This window comes from Tiliqua scincoides, chromosome 5, assembly GCF_035046505.1.
Source record: "Tiliqua scincoides isolate rTilSci1 chromosome 5, rTilSci1.hap2, whole genome shotgun sequence".
In the NCBI taxonomy this organism is placed as follows: Eukaryota; Metazoa; Chordata; class Lepidosauria; order Squamata; family Scincidae; genus Tiliqua; species Tiliqua scincoides.
In genome coordinates, this window is record NC_089825.1 from 105,659,349 (window position 1) to 105,675,061 (window position 15,713).

Genomic DNA, 15,713 nt, shown 5'->3' on the forward strand with positions numbered 1-15,713 from the left:
TGTCCTTGTAGTTCCAGCTGGTCAGTACTGGGGCTCAGTTTTGTTGTATCATGCTCCTTGTCTTTACATTGTGATCAAATTTCATTAAGCTTCTCTTAGACTGGCTGCAACCCTAACCACACTTTCCTGAGAGTAAGCCCCATTGAACAAAATAGGTCTTACTTCTGAATAGACCTGGTTAGGATTGTGCTCTTTGATCAATACAAATAAGTCCTTTACTGCATCCAAGAAAATATGAGGCGCCAACAGCTGGTAGTTTGTTTTTTTTGCAAGAGCTGTGCAATACTCAGAAATCTCCCATATCCGATCCAGACCCCTACTTTATAAAGTCTTAGGAAGAAAATGTGGGATAAGACTTCTTATGTACCTCAGAAGCACTGTCCACAAATCAGATCATCCCTCTTCCTGCAGTGTTGAAGAAACCTCTCTGCTCCAACTAAAAAGAAGAAAAAAAGAGTAAGGAATTTCAGCTTCAACGTTATTTAGAAGAGATCCTTGATTTTCAATACAGGGTGTTTGCAAGGAAGCACTACATGTGCAATGATGGGGGAAAAGTGGGTGGATTTTATTGAGATGGCAGCAGAAGCTGTAGGAACTGGATAGTCCAATGATGGTATGTAAATTTGTATATGTAGACTGCAATGCTTATGGGACAATGGTGAGAATTGTTTGTCACTGCAGAAAAATGGAATGTAAAGATTGATGGGGGATGGATCCTCCCTGACAGCTGTGCAAATCAAATGTCCATAAGTAAGACACCCTAGAAATTCTGTCATTCACACAAGTCCGTCCCCCCCCCATATATTTGAAGACTCAGAGAATAGAATGGGGGATATTCACTTTTGCTGCATTTACTTAAAAGTAGTAGGAATGACATCAAGCTGGGAAGTCAAGCTGGGCCCACCAAGCTGGTCTCAGAACCGTGGCTATTCACAATCAGACATAATTTAGGGATGCTATGGGGATCCAGTGCAGGAATTTGCCTTGTGGTCCCAAGCAATCGTGCACCAACAGGGAACTTGAGATTCCAGGTATACTTGGGACTCAGTAAACGGATTAGAAATTGTTGTTTTCATCGTCATCATCATCATTATCATTGTAAATTTGGTTCTACGAGAATCAAGATTTCCAATCCCACCCCCACAACTCACACAGGATCACCTTTGTCCCAACTCTCCATCCCATGACGGCCAGGCAGCCCATCACCTGTGTAGCAATGATTGCCTCAAATGCTTCCCAGCTTGGGGTGCTCTTGGGCAGTCTGGCTGCCTCCACCCCTGATGGCAGTGGTTCCCAAACCAGCCAGGGGAGCCTCAGAATCCTCTTGATAAAACTGTATAGGATGTAGCCCTAATGGGGAACCATGGCCAATGGCCCAGTAGGTCAGAGTAGCTGCGTATTGAAAAAGTTTGGGAAAAATGCATTATGGGATCAACTGTGACAGACTCACATGACCCTGGCATGAGGGCAATGCAAGGAATCAGGGTGGGAATGCCCACCATGAGGTCAGGTAATCAGCTGATGCTCTTTCATCAAATCAGCCTCCACACTGTGGACTATCTTTCTTCTATGACTGAAGTCTCATGTTTCTCTCTGTGACTAACCTTAACAAAAGTGGCCTATTAACCCACAACTTTGTCCCGTGTGTTTATTGGGGAATTCACAGGAAAATCATTGCTGACCACTTATGTCTGTTTCCTTCTACAGAACATGTCACACTTAATGTAAAATGTCCAACAAGACTTCAATATCTGGTTTCCTGCTCCTGCAGTTTGCAGACCTTAGGGAATTCCAGATTCTACATTTTGTGGCGTTCCTGCTGTTGTACTTGGGGATTGTCTCAGGGAACCTTCTCATCATCACTGCAATAGCTCTTGACCATCACTTGCACAGCCCCATGTACTTCTTTTTAATGAACCTGGCCATACAAGATATTGGAAATGTTACAGTCTTTATCCCGAAATCCATGGCCAATTCCCTCATGAGTACCAGGCACATCTCTTATTCTGGATGTGTGGCACAAGTCCTTTTGCTTCTTTTCTTTATAGCAAGTAATTTTGCCCTTCTCACAGTCATGGCTTATGACAGGTATGTTGCCATTTGCAATCCATTACAATATGAAATGATCATGAACAGAGGAACCTGTATTCAAATCATTGCTATGGTATGAATTACTGGCTTTTTGTATTCAGTGTTGCACACCACAGGCACATTTGCAAGCCCTTTCTGTTCCAACATAGTCAACCAGTTCTTCTGTGAAGTTCCGCAATTACTTAAAGCTTCCTTTTCTGACTTATACCTAATTGAAATTGTTATTCTTGTGTTAAGTAGTTTCATTGGTTTAGGTTGCTTTTGTTTCATTGTCATAACTTATGTGCACATCTTCCATGCAGTGCGGAGAATCAGTTCTGTGCAAGGCAGGAAAAAGGCCCTATCAACTTGCCTTCCCCACCTCACTGTTGTCTCCATGTTGGTGTCTACTGCAGCCTTTGCTTACCTGAGACCCTCCCCTGACAACCCATCAAATTTGGATATAGCAATTACTATTATGTATTCAGTGGTTCCACCCATGCTGAATCCAATAATTTACAGCATGAGAAACAAAGAGATCAAAAATGTTGTGCTCAGACTGTTGGATTTCTGAACATCTAAAAACATAGCCTCTGGTGTTGACCATATGCTTCATTATGGTTGTTGTCAGGAGAGATGCATCCTGGGGCATCCCTGTGGCTCCTTGGTATGATCCTGGGAGGAAACACAGCAGTTCTGAAAGAGCCTTAGTACCACAAGTACTTGCGTGCATGGCTCCCAACTCGGTTTCTCCTGGTGTCAAAAAAAAAAAAAAGTGTCTTAGAAAATTAGTAGGGAGACCTATAGGTCTGGCAGCTAGCAGGGGAAACTGTTACTGAGGGAAACATGGTGATAGACTAAGACTGCAAAACTATACACACTTTACTGGGAGTAGGCCCCACTGAACACAATGGGGCTTACTTCTGAATAGACATGTTGACAAGAGAGACTCCATTTTGATTCAGATCTTCCCATGATGACCGAAGAGTGAACTTTGTATGGGATATTCTCAATTCTGACCAGAAGCTGTACTGCTTAAGATAGCTAACCGCAGTAGTAGTAGATCCTAATTCAATGAATGCAGCCCCCAAAAACACTGAGAAGGAGCCCCCCCCACCCAGCGGCCAGTCAATGGAGCCCTATGGAAAGTGAAGCAGCCTCATGGTCACATTTACTTGCGAGTAGGCAGGTGTGCCTTGGCTGGTGATTCCCCTTGGCCAGGCAAAGGGAAATGTGAGGACACCAGAATGGTCCTCACCCGATGGAACTGGAGCTCAACAAATGCTCCAGAAGGCAGCCTCCCCCCCCCCCCACTAATAAGAACAAAAAAAGAGGCTTGAACTGGTAAGGGGTGTGACAAAAAAGGGGACATCAACGACCAGGTAACATGTGAATTAGGAAAGTCTCTGCCTGTAGCCATGTTGAGAGGCCTAGACATAGGGCTCCAGCTGTAACCGATTTTAATTAGTGCATCTCAGGCCTGGGAGAACTGTGGAGGAGGCTGTTTCACAGGACCTCAGATATTGTACCAAGCTACCAAGTGAGCTTCAAGGCCAACATGATTAACAACAGGGTTTAGCTGTGAACCTCTCAGGTTGGGAGGGGGGATTCCACCATGAGTGAGAAGGCTTGTGGCATGTCCACCCCTAGAATGTTCGGGTAAAACCGAGTTCTGATTGGTGGATGGGTCAGGGGACCTATAAAGGTGAGGAAGAAGAGTACCTTTTGTTCTCACTTTGTCTGTGGCTGAGGGGGCCTGAGATCCTGGACCATCCTGGCGAGAGTGACCCAACTTGACTGCAGCAAGATGGGGTAGATTGGACTTTGAAAGCTAGGACTTTGGTGAGTGCTAGTTAGAGCTAGGAGTTAGTTGTTATTATTTTATTTGTGCTGGGTGTTGTATTGTATTGGGGTGCTTTTTTTCTAAATTTCTTAATCTTAGACTGATGCAGTGCTGTCTGTATAACCTTGCTTTAATCTTTTATTCAATAAATCCTATTCTTCACCACTGACTGGATTATTGGGAAGGAGGAAGTACAGGGGACTGGTTGTGGGAGACAATCCAGTGTGTCTGGGGAGGACCCTGGAGACCCTGTAATGGGAGTCGACTCCTTTTCCAAGCCAAGCCCAAGGGGGGTGTAAGCTGGAGTAAGACTCAAGGGGGAGGGTTCCCCAAATTTGTCCTGGCTACCAGGAGTGGAAGCTCTGGGGTTTAAGAGCTAATTGGCAAATGGTCTTGGAGAGACCTGCGGGTGCCAATGGGCCATAAGGGCTTGTGGCCACTTGATCACCCTGAGGGCAATAAAGAGATCACACTGTCAGGAGAAGTGTGGTCTGTTTTTTTGTCACAAGGGGCATTTTTTCTATTTTGCACTTGTAAAGCCAGGTGGGTCTTTATTCTGATATGCTTGAAGTAGAAGAACTTTAAACTGGGCACTGGGGAGGGCTGGAATTCTCACTGATTCTTTTTAGGGGGTGTTATTGCAGGCAGACTACAGCGTAAGCTCCATTGACCACTATAGGACTTACTTCAGAGTAGACATGCATAGGCTTGAGCTCACAGGCTGCAATTCTACCCACACTTTCATGAGAGTAAGCCCCATTGACCACAATAGGACTTACTTCAGAGTAGATTCACTTGGTGGAACAGGACTGGCTCCCCTTATTTAATTATTTCTTTTATTTTAATTTAATTTTCTATAATTATGTATTTTAATTTGCTTGATGATGTCACTTTGGGCCATGACATCACTTCCAATGGGTCCTGGAGAGATTGTCATTCTAAAAAGTGGATCCCAGTGCTAAAAGTTTGAGAACTGCTGCAATAAGGTGTTCGTAAGTTGACACGGGGGGTGTGTGTGAGACTCTACAAGTTTTCAAAATCACTAAAATCAGAATTTGGAGGAATAAGACCATCATGTTATATATCGATCAATGCGTAATTTCATGCAGAATGCAATGAAACAAACCACATTGAAGTATCTGTGTTCTAACAAAAGGTACAGCCAAAAAACCACTGCATGGGGCGACGTGCAGGCCTCCCACATGGGGTGACGCAAATCCTAGTGACGCCACTGGAGGATTTTGCCCCATCGGACCTTATGGTAGGTCTGCAACAGCAGCACGTGGCTGCACCTAGCTCAGAACTGCCCATAGTGGCCAGTAGTGGCTCTCCAGGATTTCAGCTAGGATTTTTTCTCTGCCTTCTTGGAGATTCCAGGAGCCATTTGTATGCAGCATATGTGCTCAACCACTGAGCTCCAGCCCTTTTCCTAATCATATCAGAGACCTTCCAGGCAGGTCTCGGTTCTGAAGTGGCAAAGATGTGTGAGACGTATCAGCTCTTTTCAGGGGGCATGAGAATTTCTGTAACTGTTTTGAGGGTCAACTTACTGGTGCTGGTTGGCAGTGACTTTCCCTTGTTTTGTACTTTTTGCCCAGTCATCTTTTTGCTTTTTACTGCCATCAAGAGGTAGAGGCTGGCACTACTGGCCACCAATCATTTTGATCCTGCAAAATGAGCTGGGAATATTCATCATGATGCCATGTCACCTTCAGATTTTACATTTTTAGGAGTAGACTTTATGGAATTGGGAATCAGCAACAACACTCGCTGGGAATAGAGCACTAGCCAATGCAGTTCAAGTTATCCATTCCATGAATGGGAGGTTGGAACCTATAGTGTTCCATTAGATCAGAGCTCGCAACCTGGCCCACAGGCCACATCCAGCATTTACTGAAATCCCTCCCCTTGGTGCAGCTCTTGCTATTCGGCTGCTCTGCTGCTCCGTTCTTCACCCATGTGGGCAAAGGAATGCTCTGAGCTGTCATATCAATGGTCCATGTTCCAGCACGCATTGCACCAGGATGTCCAGGTTGTAGACATGACTGCCCAGAGTATCCCTACGCCCACATGAGTGAAGAACGAAGCAGCACAATAGTAAGTGCTGTTCGGGACAGGGAAGGAGTTTTTGGTGTGTAGCTGTCTTCAGTTTGGAGGCCACTGCATTAGATCAAGGATCCCCAAACTCCTTACCTTTATGACCCACTGCATCATTCACAGCTCACAAAGCTAAGGAGGCTGCAACCTAAAATTGGGGGGGGGGGGTGACTGGAAGCAGCACCTGCATTGTGTGTGCCCTGCGTGTCACTGTCTGCAAAGTGCCATGGTTCCCAAATTATCTGTAACAACACCCCAAGGCTCTAAAACTGTGTCACACTGGTGTGGCGCGACACACTGTTTGGGAAACCAGAGCAATGCGGAAAATGATGCAGGGGTGTGCATGTGTGACTCAGACACAACTTCTATGTTGCCACTTTGGCTGGCCTTCAACCCTCCCAAAACTGAGTTGTAACCCACAGTTTGGAAAATGCTGTATTCCATAATGGCAATAGCTTATGAGAGCTGCTTCTCAAACATTTAAAGGCTTAGGCAATAAACTGCACACAAAAGACTGAGCTGTGGAGATCTTCAGGGGTGTGTTAGTAAATAGCATTTGCAGCTAACATACAGCATTTAGAGAACATAGAGCGCAATCCAGATTGCAATTTGAGCCGATGCAGCCCCCTCACTGGCTTCTGAGTATCACAAATGTGCCATAACTTGGTACATTTGTACTGACTTGGAAGTCAGCTGGGCCAGTATGCAGACCCACTGCAGCTTGCAAAGGCAGGATCCAGCTCCCGCACTACCTGGACAGGGTATGCTTGCACCAACCAGAGCAGGCTAGCTCAGGTTGTGGGACAGGATGGCGGGAGGATGGAACAGAGGTGGGAAGAGCATTTTTGGGCAGGGAAGGCAGAACAAGAGGTGGTTCCGGCCTGGAAGAAGAGTGGGATTGACGGTGGCAGTGCACGCTAAATACCAACTCCCACTCCTGGCCTAGGCAGCATTACATGGGCTTCTCAGATTTGCTCCAGCAAAATAGCTGGCACAGATCCAAATAGCTCCATAGGAACACCTGGGGCTCTACACTGGGTAAGGGAGAAAATATCCCCTTACCCTGAGGTGACCTTCAGTCGCTTTCTAACCTTGCTCAATACAGCACAGGCTACTGTTGCCTTTCTATTCCAGTGCAGGTTAGGATTGGGCTTCCCATCTTAATTATTAGTCCTACTCAGGTCTAAGTTCTAGGATTTAGTCCTCAAAGACCTACCCAGGGACAGTCTCTGGCTAATCAATGTGCATCTCCTGCTTAATTGCATTGAGCTCCTAGGAGCAAGTCCCCAGGAACACAAGAAGTTACACCATCAGGTAGAAGGTACACCTCTACCTGATGGTAACAGCTTCTGCTTCTCAAAGTAGACAGATGTCTTTGCAGTCTCACAATCAAAAGAACTGGATTTTTCCATAATTCTTCACTGGTGGGTGGATGCCGACCCCATGCTCTTTTATGTGGTTGATAAAAGGAAGAGCTTCTAGAAACGGAAATATCTGTGAAGAAAAATAGTAAGTAATTTGCACATGTTTCATTGTAGTGACGCCTGAGCATCACTATTTACCTATCTACAGCAGGCATGGCTCTGCATGTCCGGAAGAGAGGGTAGACCAAGCCTGGGCAAACCATGATGCAGCAAACAGAATGCAACCCATCAGTTATGGGTTCTGGAATTTTTCGTGCTGGAAAAACAAGTTTGTTTTTGCCATTTCAGCTGGTTAGCAAACCCAGGTTTATTGAACCCTATGGAAAGTCACAGTACTTGGGTGACATCCTGACAAGTTCAGGGTGTCAGGCCTTTCAGAAAGCTGCATGGCTGATGTGTACTGCATTCTTTTTGAGGTGTCATGAATTGTTCAGGCTTGGTCTACACTTTTCCCTTTGCTGTCTTATTTTTTTGTGCTTCCTCTTTGCTTTCCTCCTCTTCTTGAAGGAAGAAGGTGCCATTGTGGGGTAGCCCATCTTTCTCGAAAGATTCGACTTCATCTTAAGCCTCGGTGAGTTTCAATAGGACAGATTAACAGTTCAATCTCAACTTGTGCTGGAACAAGCAGACCGGGAGGCCTGCGCTATATCCAGTGCAAGCTTCGGGCTGGCTGAGATTTGACTCAAGGCAAGGGGAAACTTTTCCCCTTACCCTGGGGAGAGTTGCAGTGGCCCCAATGGGTCTACTCTGGTCTACTTGCACTATATTAGGCAGAAAATGTGGGATAAGCTTCCTTTACCTTCAAGTATTGTTCATAAATCAGACTATCTGTCTTCCTGCAATGCTGAAGAAACCTCTCTGCCTCAACTGCAGAAAAAGTAGTAAGGGGGTAGAGCTACTAAAAGGTCATCCCTGATTAAAAGGCATCCCTGATTTTCCATACAAGACATTTGCAAAGAAGTCCTATGTGTGCAATGAGTGGAAAAGTGTGGGTCAAATTTATTGATATGCCAACAGAAACTGGGGTTAGACACTGACTAGCCCCAATTACAGTATGGAATATGTAGCCTATGTGGGACAACAATGATAGATCTCTTTCCCAAGGATTAATTTTCATAAGATGCTCTTTTATCCTTTAACCCATTTTTGCCCAGCCCAGAGGTATACACATTTGATCTCAGTTGTGTCTATGCAATGTTGGACAAAAATGATTTAAGCCTGATTTCTGGTATTACTTACTTTCCTTTTCTTAACATAAAATATATTATTTTATTTATTTATTTATTTATTTATTTATTTATTTATTTATTTATTTATATACCGCCTTTCTTTGGTCATCAGATTTCTCCTCAGACTTTTATCCAAGGCGGTTTACATAGGCAGGCTGTTCTAAACCTTACAATTGAATAGTTCTAGTCTTTCATAGAACTCCTTGTTCCAGCTGGATTCCTTCCCGGTCTGGCCTCTTTTTGGCCCTTCGCCTCCCACGCTCCACTTGACGGCAACTCCTCTCTGCCACCAAGGGTCAGCTCATCAGTATATCAGCGTGTCCTCAGTTCTTGGGTACTTCCAGTTGTTCCGAACTGGCAGCCTCAGATCTTCAGGCATTTTATTCACCTATCAATCTTCAAGCAATTCTTTTTTTTCAGATATATATTATAATATCACTTTAGACATCACACTTTTTTCTCTCTGTGTTGTTGTTTCTTTAATCAGGTCTTTTTTAGAGACTGCTTATGAAAATCAAAGAAAAACCATGGATGAATATGCATTAATTTCCATAAGGGTTGTGTGTTGTTGAGGTTTAATGGAACGTAAAAAAAAAAGGTGGAGGGGATAGATCCTTCTTGATGGCTGCAAAAATCTGAAGCTCATAACCAAATAAGGAAGACAGCCTACACATTCTCTCCTGTACTTGCAAGGTCTGTTTTCCTGAGCTTTAAATACTCAAGAGAATAAAGAACTTTCCTCTGCAAATATGCAAAAGTGGGTGGCATCTAGTTGGGGGCTGGCTGAGGACCTACACCTTCAAAAGCCACACCTGTCTATGGTGCTTCCTTAACCCTTGGTATGGCTGGCAAGGCACCGTCAGGGAGCAACTAGTACAGGACCAAGCAATCTAGCATCAACAATGAACTGGAGCTTTAAAGTCTTCTAGAAAATAAGTGAAGAGACTAAAAACCATCCTCATTTTTATCATACATTTCATACTAAATCAGCATGGAATTAATGACAGTTTACATTTCTTTCCTCTAGAGGATGCAGCAGACTGAGTGTGAAATGCTCAACAAAACTTCACTTTCTGGGTTCCTGCTCCTGCCATTCTCAGACCTCCAGGAATTTCAGATTCTCTATTTTGTGACCTTCCTGCTGTTGTATTTGGGGATTGTCTCAGGGAACCTTTTCATCATCGCTGCAATAGCTCTTGACCATCACCTGCACAGCCCCATGTACTTCTTTTTAATGAACTTGGCCATACAAGATGTTGGTCATGTTTCAGTCTTTATCCCCAAATCCTTGGTCAATTCCCTCATGAACACCAGGCACATCTCTTACTCTGGATGTGTTGCTCAAGTCCTCTTCTTTATCTTCTTTTTATCATCTGATTTCGCAATTCTCACAGTCATGGCATATGATCGGTACGTTGCAATTTGCAACCCACTGGAATATGAAATGATCATGAACAGGGGAGCCTGTAAGCAAATGATTGCTATCATATGGATGACTGTTTTTCTGTATTCAGTGCTGCACACCTGTGGCACTTTTGCAAGCCCTTTCTGCTCCAACATTGTCAAGCAGTTCTTCTGTGAAATCCCACAATTACTTAAGCTTGCCTCTACTGACTTATACCTAATTGAAATAGGAGTTATTGGGTTCAGTGCTTTCATTGGTTCATGCTGCTTAATTTTCATTATTGTAACTTATGTGCATATCTTCACTGCGGTGCAAAAAATCCGTTCTGTGCAAGGCAGGAGAAAGGCCCTCTCAACTTGCCTTCCCCACCTCATTGTTGCTTCCACATTTGTGTGTACTTCATCTTTTGCTTACCTGAGACCCTCCCCTGACAACCCATCACACCTGGATATAGCCATCACTCTCATATATTCTGTTGTTCCACCCATGCTGAATCCACTGATCTACAGCTTGAGAAACAAGGAAATTAAAAATTCTTTGCAAAGACTGTTGGGTTTAAACAAGAACATCTAAAAATAAAGTCTCCCATATTCTGTTGCATTTCTGAATTCTGTGTATTCTTCATTGTCAGGAAGGGACACAACTCCATGGTGTCACTAGGGTTCACGTCACCCGATGCGGGATGCGAGCGTGTCAACCCCCCATGCAGTGGGCGGGGCAATACCCCAGGTGGTGGGCATGGTGATGTACCATCACTCCGCCCCCACTGGTTTTTTGGCTGTACCTTTTGATAGAACAAAGATAGAACACGTTCTGCATGAAATTACGCATTGATTGATATATAGCATGATGGTATTATTCCTCCAAACTGTGATTTTAGTGATTTTGAAAACTCCTAGAGTCACACACACACACACACACACACACCCCTGTCAACTTACTAACACCTTATTGCAGCAGTCCTCAAACTTTTGGGACCCACTTTTTAGAATGACAGACTGTCCAAGACTCACCAGAAGTGATGTCATGATGGAAGTGACATCATCAGGCAAATTAATATTTTTTAATATTAGTGAATATTAATATTAGCCCGGGAATATACCAGGGCCTCCCTTTCCTTGTCCAGTTCATGTCACTTTCACACGGGATGGGGAAACACCAGTGAAGTAGCCAGGTACATGTATGTATGTAAAAAAGAAGCAGAAGAGACATCAGCAAAAACCATGGTGGTGTGAACTGGGAGAGTTGCTCCCCAGGCTAACTATAAGAGGACACTACTTTAAAAGATGCTTCTTTGTCCACTTAGCAGGGTTCCTATTACTCCCCTCCCCCCATCGATTTATGTCTATATTTAAGGTGAAAAATCAGCATTCTACCATTATAAGCCCTAGACATTCTGTACATCATGTTTTTTTTTTTGAAAAATGACATTAAATGTCTTATCCGTAGGACATTTGGTGTGGGGAATCTATTTTGGAGTGTCTACAAATGTCAGAAAATTCTTATGAAAATGACTGATGGCCCAGTTTTCTGCCAGGGCAGTGACAGTAGCCCACACACTGCCCAGGCAATGGCCATCACAAATGTGCTGTAAGGGACATTGCGGTGGCCAAGCAATGAGAGACACTAGTAGAGATGCCAGTGCCTCCTTCCACAGTGTTACAGCAAAGAAAATGTATAGTTCCAGGGCACCAAAACAGAAATCCTCTGCTTGCTGGGAAGGAACCTTTGTTGCCCTATGTTGATGTGAGGCCTCCCTGTGGGGGAGGGGAGGGGAGGGGAGGGGAGGGCCCACCCAGCCTTTCTGAGGGGGACCCCTTGTGGAGGCCTCAGACTCGTTCCCCACAAAAAGGGGGGGTTGCATCACCTAGTTCCCCTTCTTTGGGTTGGCAGCATTCATTAGCCAGGAGCAGGGGCTGCTAGCAGCAGATCCTCCTGCCTGCTCTTCCAACTATCAACCACCTTGTCATCCCTGGCCTCCAGGTTTATGTAGGGCAAACCCCTCCCCTTTGGCCCCTCCCCTTCCCTCACAGGGATGATATAAAAAGGGCCTGTCTCTGGGCCTGCCCTTCCCTAGGCTTACCACAACTCCTCCCCTTTCTCTCTCTGTTTCCCTCCCACCTCCTCTCACCTGGAGTTGCCAGGCTTGTTCCTGAGAGGGCTGGGAAGGCTGCTGCCTCTGCTCTGGTCCAGAAGCCTCTTCCCTGGGTAAACTGGGGAGGGACTCGGGGGAGGAGGGGAACCCCAACAGTTGATGAAAGTAGGAATTGCAATTATCTTTGGGAGTTTTTTTTTGGGTTTTTTCTGAACAGGGACTTTGCTATCTTCTTGCGGCAAAGACTTAAAATTCCTTCTTGTGCCAAGGTAATCTTTTGTAATCCTTTCCATATGGTTCAGGTTGAGTGAAGATTGGCTGGACTGAAGTAAATTATAGGATTCTGAACTACTCCAGATTAAAAAGAGAGGTTCTTGGAATGTGACATTTTTAGTGGATCTGTTGAAAATGGGGCTTCCCTTTCCTTGCCCGCTTCATGCCGCTTTCACATGGGAATGGGGAAGTACCAATAAAGTAGTCCGGTAGACCTCCCTAGCAGTAATGGACATACTCCTTGCTGCTCCCATGGCAAAGGTCCATGATGCCGCTCCTCATACTCACCTAGCACAATGGAGCCTCATGCGATGTCCCGCCCAAAATATTCTGTCTCCCAATGCCCACTTTTTGGTCTCCCCAGCTGCGGTGTGAACTCCTTATCAGTTGAGCAATTAACAAAATTTATTGCTACACACGAACATTCCCCTGCAATCCCTCTTATCCAGAGGCTTTCCCGTCCCCCAAAACTCCACTTAACTTAGGGGTAAAGGTCTGAAGCATCTCGTCCAAGTCCTCAGCAGCTTTCAAAAGCACAGTTCAATCTTCCCGGTCCAATCCTGCAGCGTCTCCACATCCTCTTCCTTGGATGGGTCCAACACAGTAGAGTCCCTCCTCTGTGTCTTCTCCAGCAGAGTCCCTCCTCTTTGTCAGAGTCCTCCAGTAGGGTCCTGGCAGTTCCCTCCTGTTTGTGTACGTCTAGCCTACACTGCCAGGACTTACCGCACCCTTTTAATTATTTATTTATTTATTTATTTTTATTATAAAAATATTATTTTTTATTTTAAAAATAATTATTTATTATTTTATTTATTAAATAAATTTATTTTTTTATTATTTTTTATTATTTTTATTATATATATATTTGAACACTTGGACATGGTGAAGTACCTGTGCTCTTGCGTCTCCTAATTGAATGTGATTTTAATTATTTATTTGTTTATAATATTTTTATTAAATTATGAATATCTATCTATCTATCTATCTTGCCCCACAATGCAAGGGGACCCCAGCACTAAAAGTTACCACCCTCTTCCTCAATTTTTTTTTTTTTTTGCAAAAGGGAGGGCACTGGCTGAGCAGCCACTAGCCATGGGGCCAGGAAATTGACCCTTGGGCAGTGCAGGTGGGTGGCTGTAAGCCCGGCTGGTGGGCAGGAGGCACACGAGGCAGCCTCAAGATGGCAGGCAGGTGGGTGAAAATGGAGTCGCCCGCATTTTTTCCGCCTGCAGCAGCCCGCCCACACCAGCCACTAATCCGTGGGGGCGGGGGGAGCCGCTGAAGCCTGCTGCAGGTGGCTGGCTTGGAGCCCCATGCCCAGCCCCCAGTAGCGTGGGCGAGAAGCCCACAAGTTGTGTGCACAGCTTCCCCGCCGAACCCAGACAACCCCTGCGGGTGGATGCAGCTGCTGCTGCCTGCCTGCGGCAGGAAAGGTGCCCACGTGCCTCAGCCCACACCAGTGGCCGCCCAGCAGATGCTTCAGGCACTGCGGGGAGCGTGCACACCTCTCCCTCTGCTTGGATGCTGCCTGAAAGATGCTGGGGGCCATGGAGGCGAACGCTTCCAGGTGCGGCTTTGCTGCGGCTGAACCTCTGCAGCCATAGCAGGTCCAGAGCTTGCTGCTGCGTGTCCTCACACATCACCACTTGCTCCAGGACTGAAGGCTGGGTTGGGCAGCTGCCTGACTGCAGCCTGATTCTCCCGCCCCCAGCTGCAGGAGGGCCAATGAGGGGCAAGCCTCAGCCTGGCTGCATCAGGGAGGGCAGGGTCAACCACCGTTAATGCCGAGGTCGCCAACGGTCATATATGATAGGAGAAAAAAAAGTACTTCTGGAATCAAAAACATCCATGAAGATAAGAGTAAGGGCGCAATCCTAACCAACTTTCCAGCACTGGCATAGCTGTGCCAGTGGGACGTGTGCTACATCCTGCAGTTGGGGGTCAGTCACGGAGGCCTCTTCAAGGTTAGGCAAAGTTTGTTCCCTTACCTTAGAGTTGCATTGTCCTTAGGTCAGTTCTGGAAAGTTGGTTAGGATTGCAGCCACAGGGCCCAATCCTATCCAACTTTCCAGCACCAGTGTAGCTGCAATGCAGTCCCAAGGTAAGGAAACAAATGTTCCCTTACCTTCAGGAGGCCTCTGTGACTGCTTCCCCACCACAGGATGCAGTGTATGCCCCATTGGCACAGCAGCACTGGCACTGGAAAATTGGATAGGATTTGGCTCAAAGTGATTTATACATGTCTGACATGATGTTTGAGTGACACTGAAATGCATACACAACAAAAGCTGCAATCCTATCCACACTTACCTGGGAGGAAGCCCCATGGACTATAATGGACTTGCTTCTGAATAGACTTGCATAGGATTGGGCTCTATTTCATTTATATTCGGGAATACACTCAAAGTTAAAGTGGAAAATCCAGTTGACAGAAGTTACATGATAGTGTCTATTAGGCCAAAGCAGCCATGCACAGTTCACAGCCAACAAAGCAGAATGTAGCCCAGCATTGTGGCATTCAAAGAGTTTGGCAATAAGTGTCTTCTGGACTTTTCAGCTAATCTGAAAACCCAGGTTGACTGAGATTGACTGAGCCTCTCGGAAAGCCACAGTAAGTGACTGCATTATGTTTGCTGTGCCACAGGTTGTACAGAATTCATTTACATCTTGCTCTGACTTGCTTCTTTATTTGTAACTTTTTGTCTTCTTGTTATTCAATATGAAAATAATTTCACTGAATGCTGCTGTCTTTGTGGATTCATAACGATGTTCTTCAGAACGATTTCTCTGCTGTTTCCATTTCAGTGATAATATTTTGTATTAGTTCATGCTCAATTTTCCTCCAACGCCATGGCAGTAATCATTATTGCCCATGCAACATGAGACATGGGAAGGGAAGGCTGAAAATGGCAGTCCCATAATTCATCCTACCACCCACATCTGCAACATCTACAATGTTATATGACAGTGGTTCCCAAAGTGATGGGTTGCGACACACCATGGGAACCAGAAGCAGGGCATTCCCCCTTAAGGGAAGTTGCCCTGCTCCAATGGCAGCAACAGTGTTGCAGTGATAGAAGCTCCATTGCTACCTAGAGGCTTGTTTTTTACCTGAGGGGCAGAGCTGGCCTCTTATAGGGTCCTGGAGGCTTGCAGTTCCCCCTGATGTCCTCTGTGGCTGTGTAAACAATTCTTAACTCCTATCAGCAGCTAGTTCCATTTTCATGCAAAAACCAGAAGTAACTGCTAATTGGAGATAAGGGGTGTTTACACGGCC

General features: G+C 45.4%; 1 protein-coding gene across 1 annotated transcript; it reads left to right on the top strand.

Moving 5' to 3' along the window:
* Positions 1 to 9,714: 9,714 nt before the first annotated feature.
* On the top strand, positions 9,715 to 10,641 carry LOC136652917 (olfactory receptor 14A16-like). The gene has a single exon (XM_066629839.1). The coding sequence runs from the start codon at positions 9,715 to 9,717 to the stop codon at positions 10,639 to 10,641; it is 927 nt and encodes a 308-aa protein (XP_066485936.1).
* The last annotated feature ends 5,072 nt before the right edge of the window (positions 10,642 to 15,713 follow it).

What these genes read in the sequence shown, in the direction of transcription:
- LOC136652917 (XM_066629839.1), top strand. Translation starts at nt 9,715, where the DNA reads ATGCTCAACAAAACTTCACTTTCTGGGTTCCTGCTCCTGCCATTCTCA.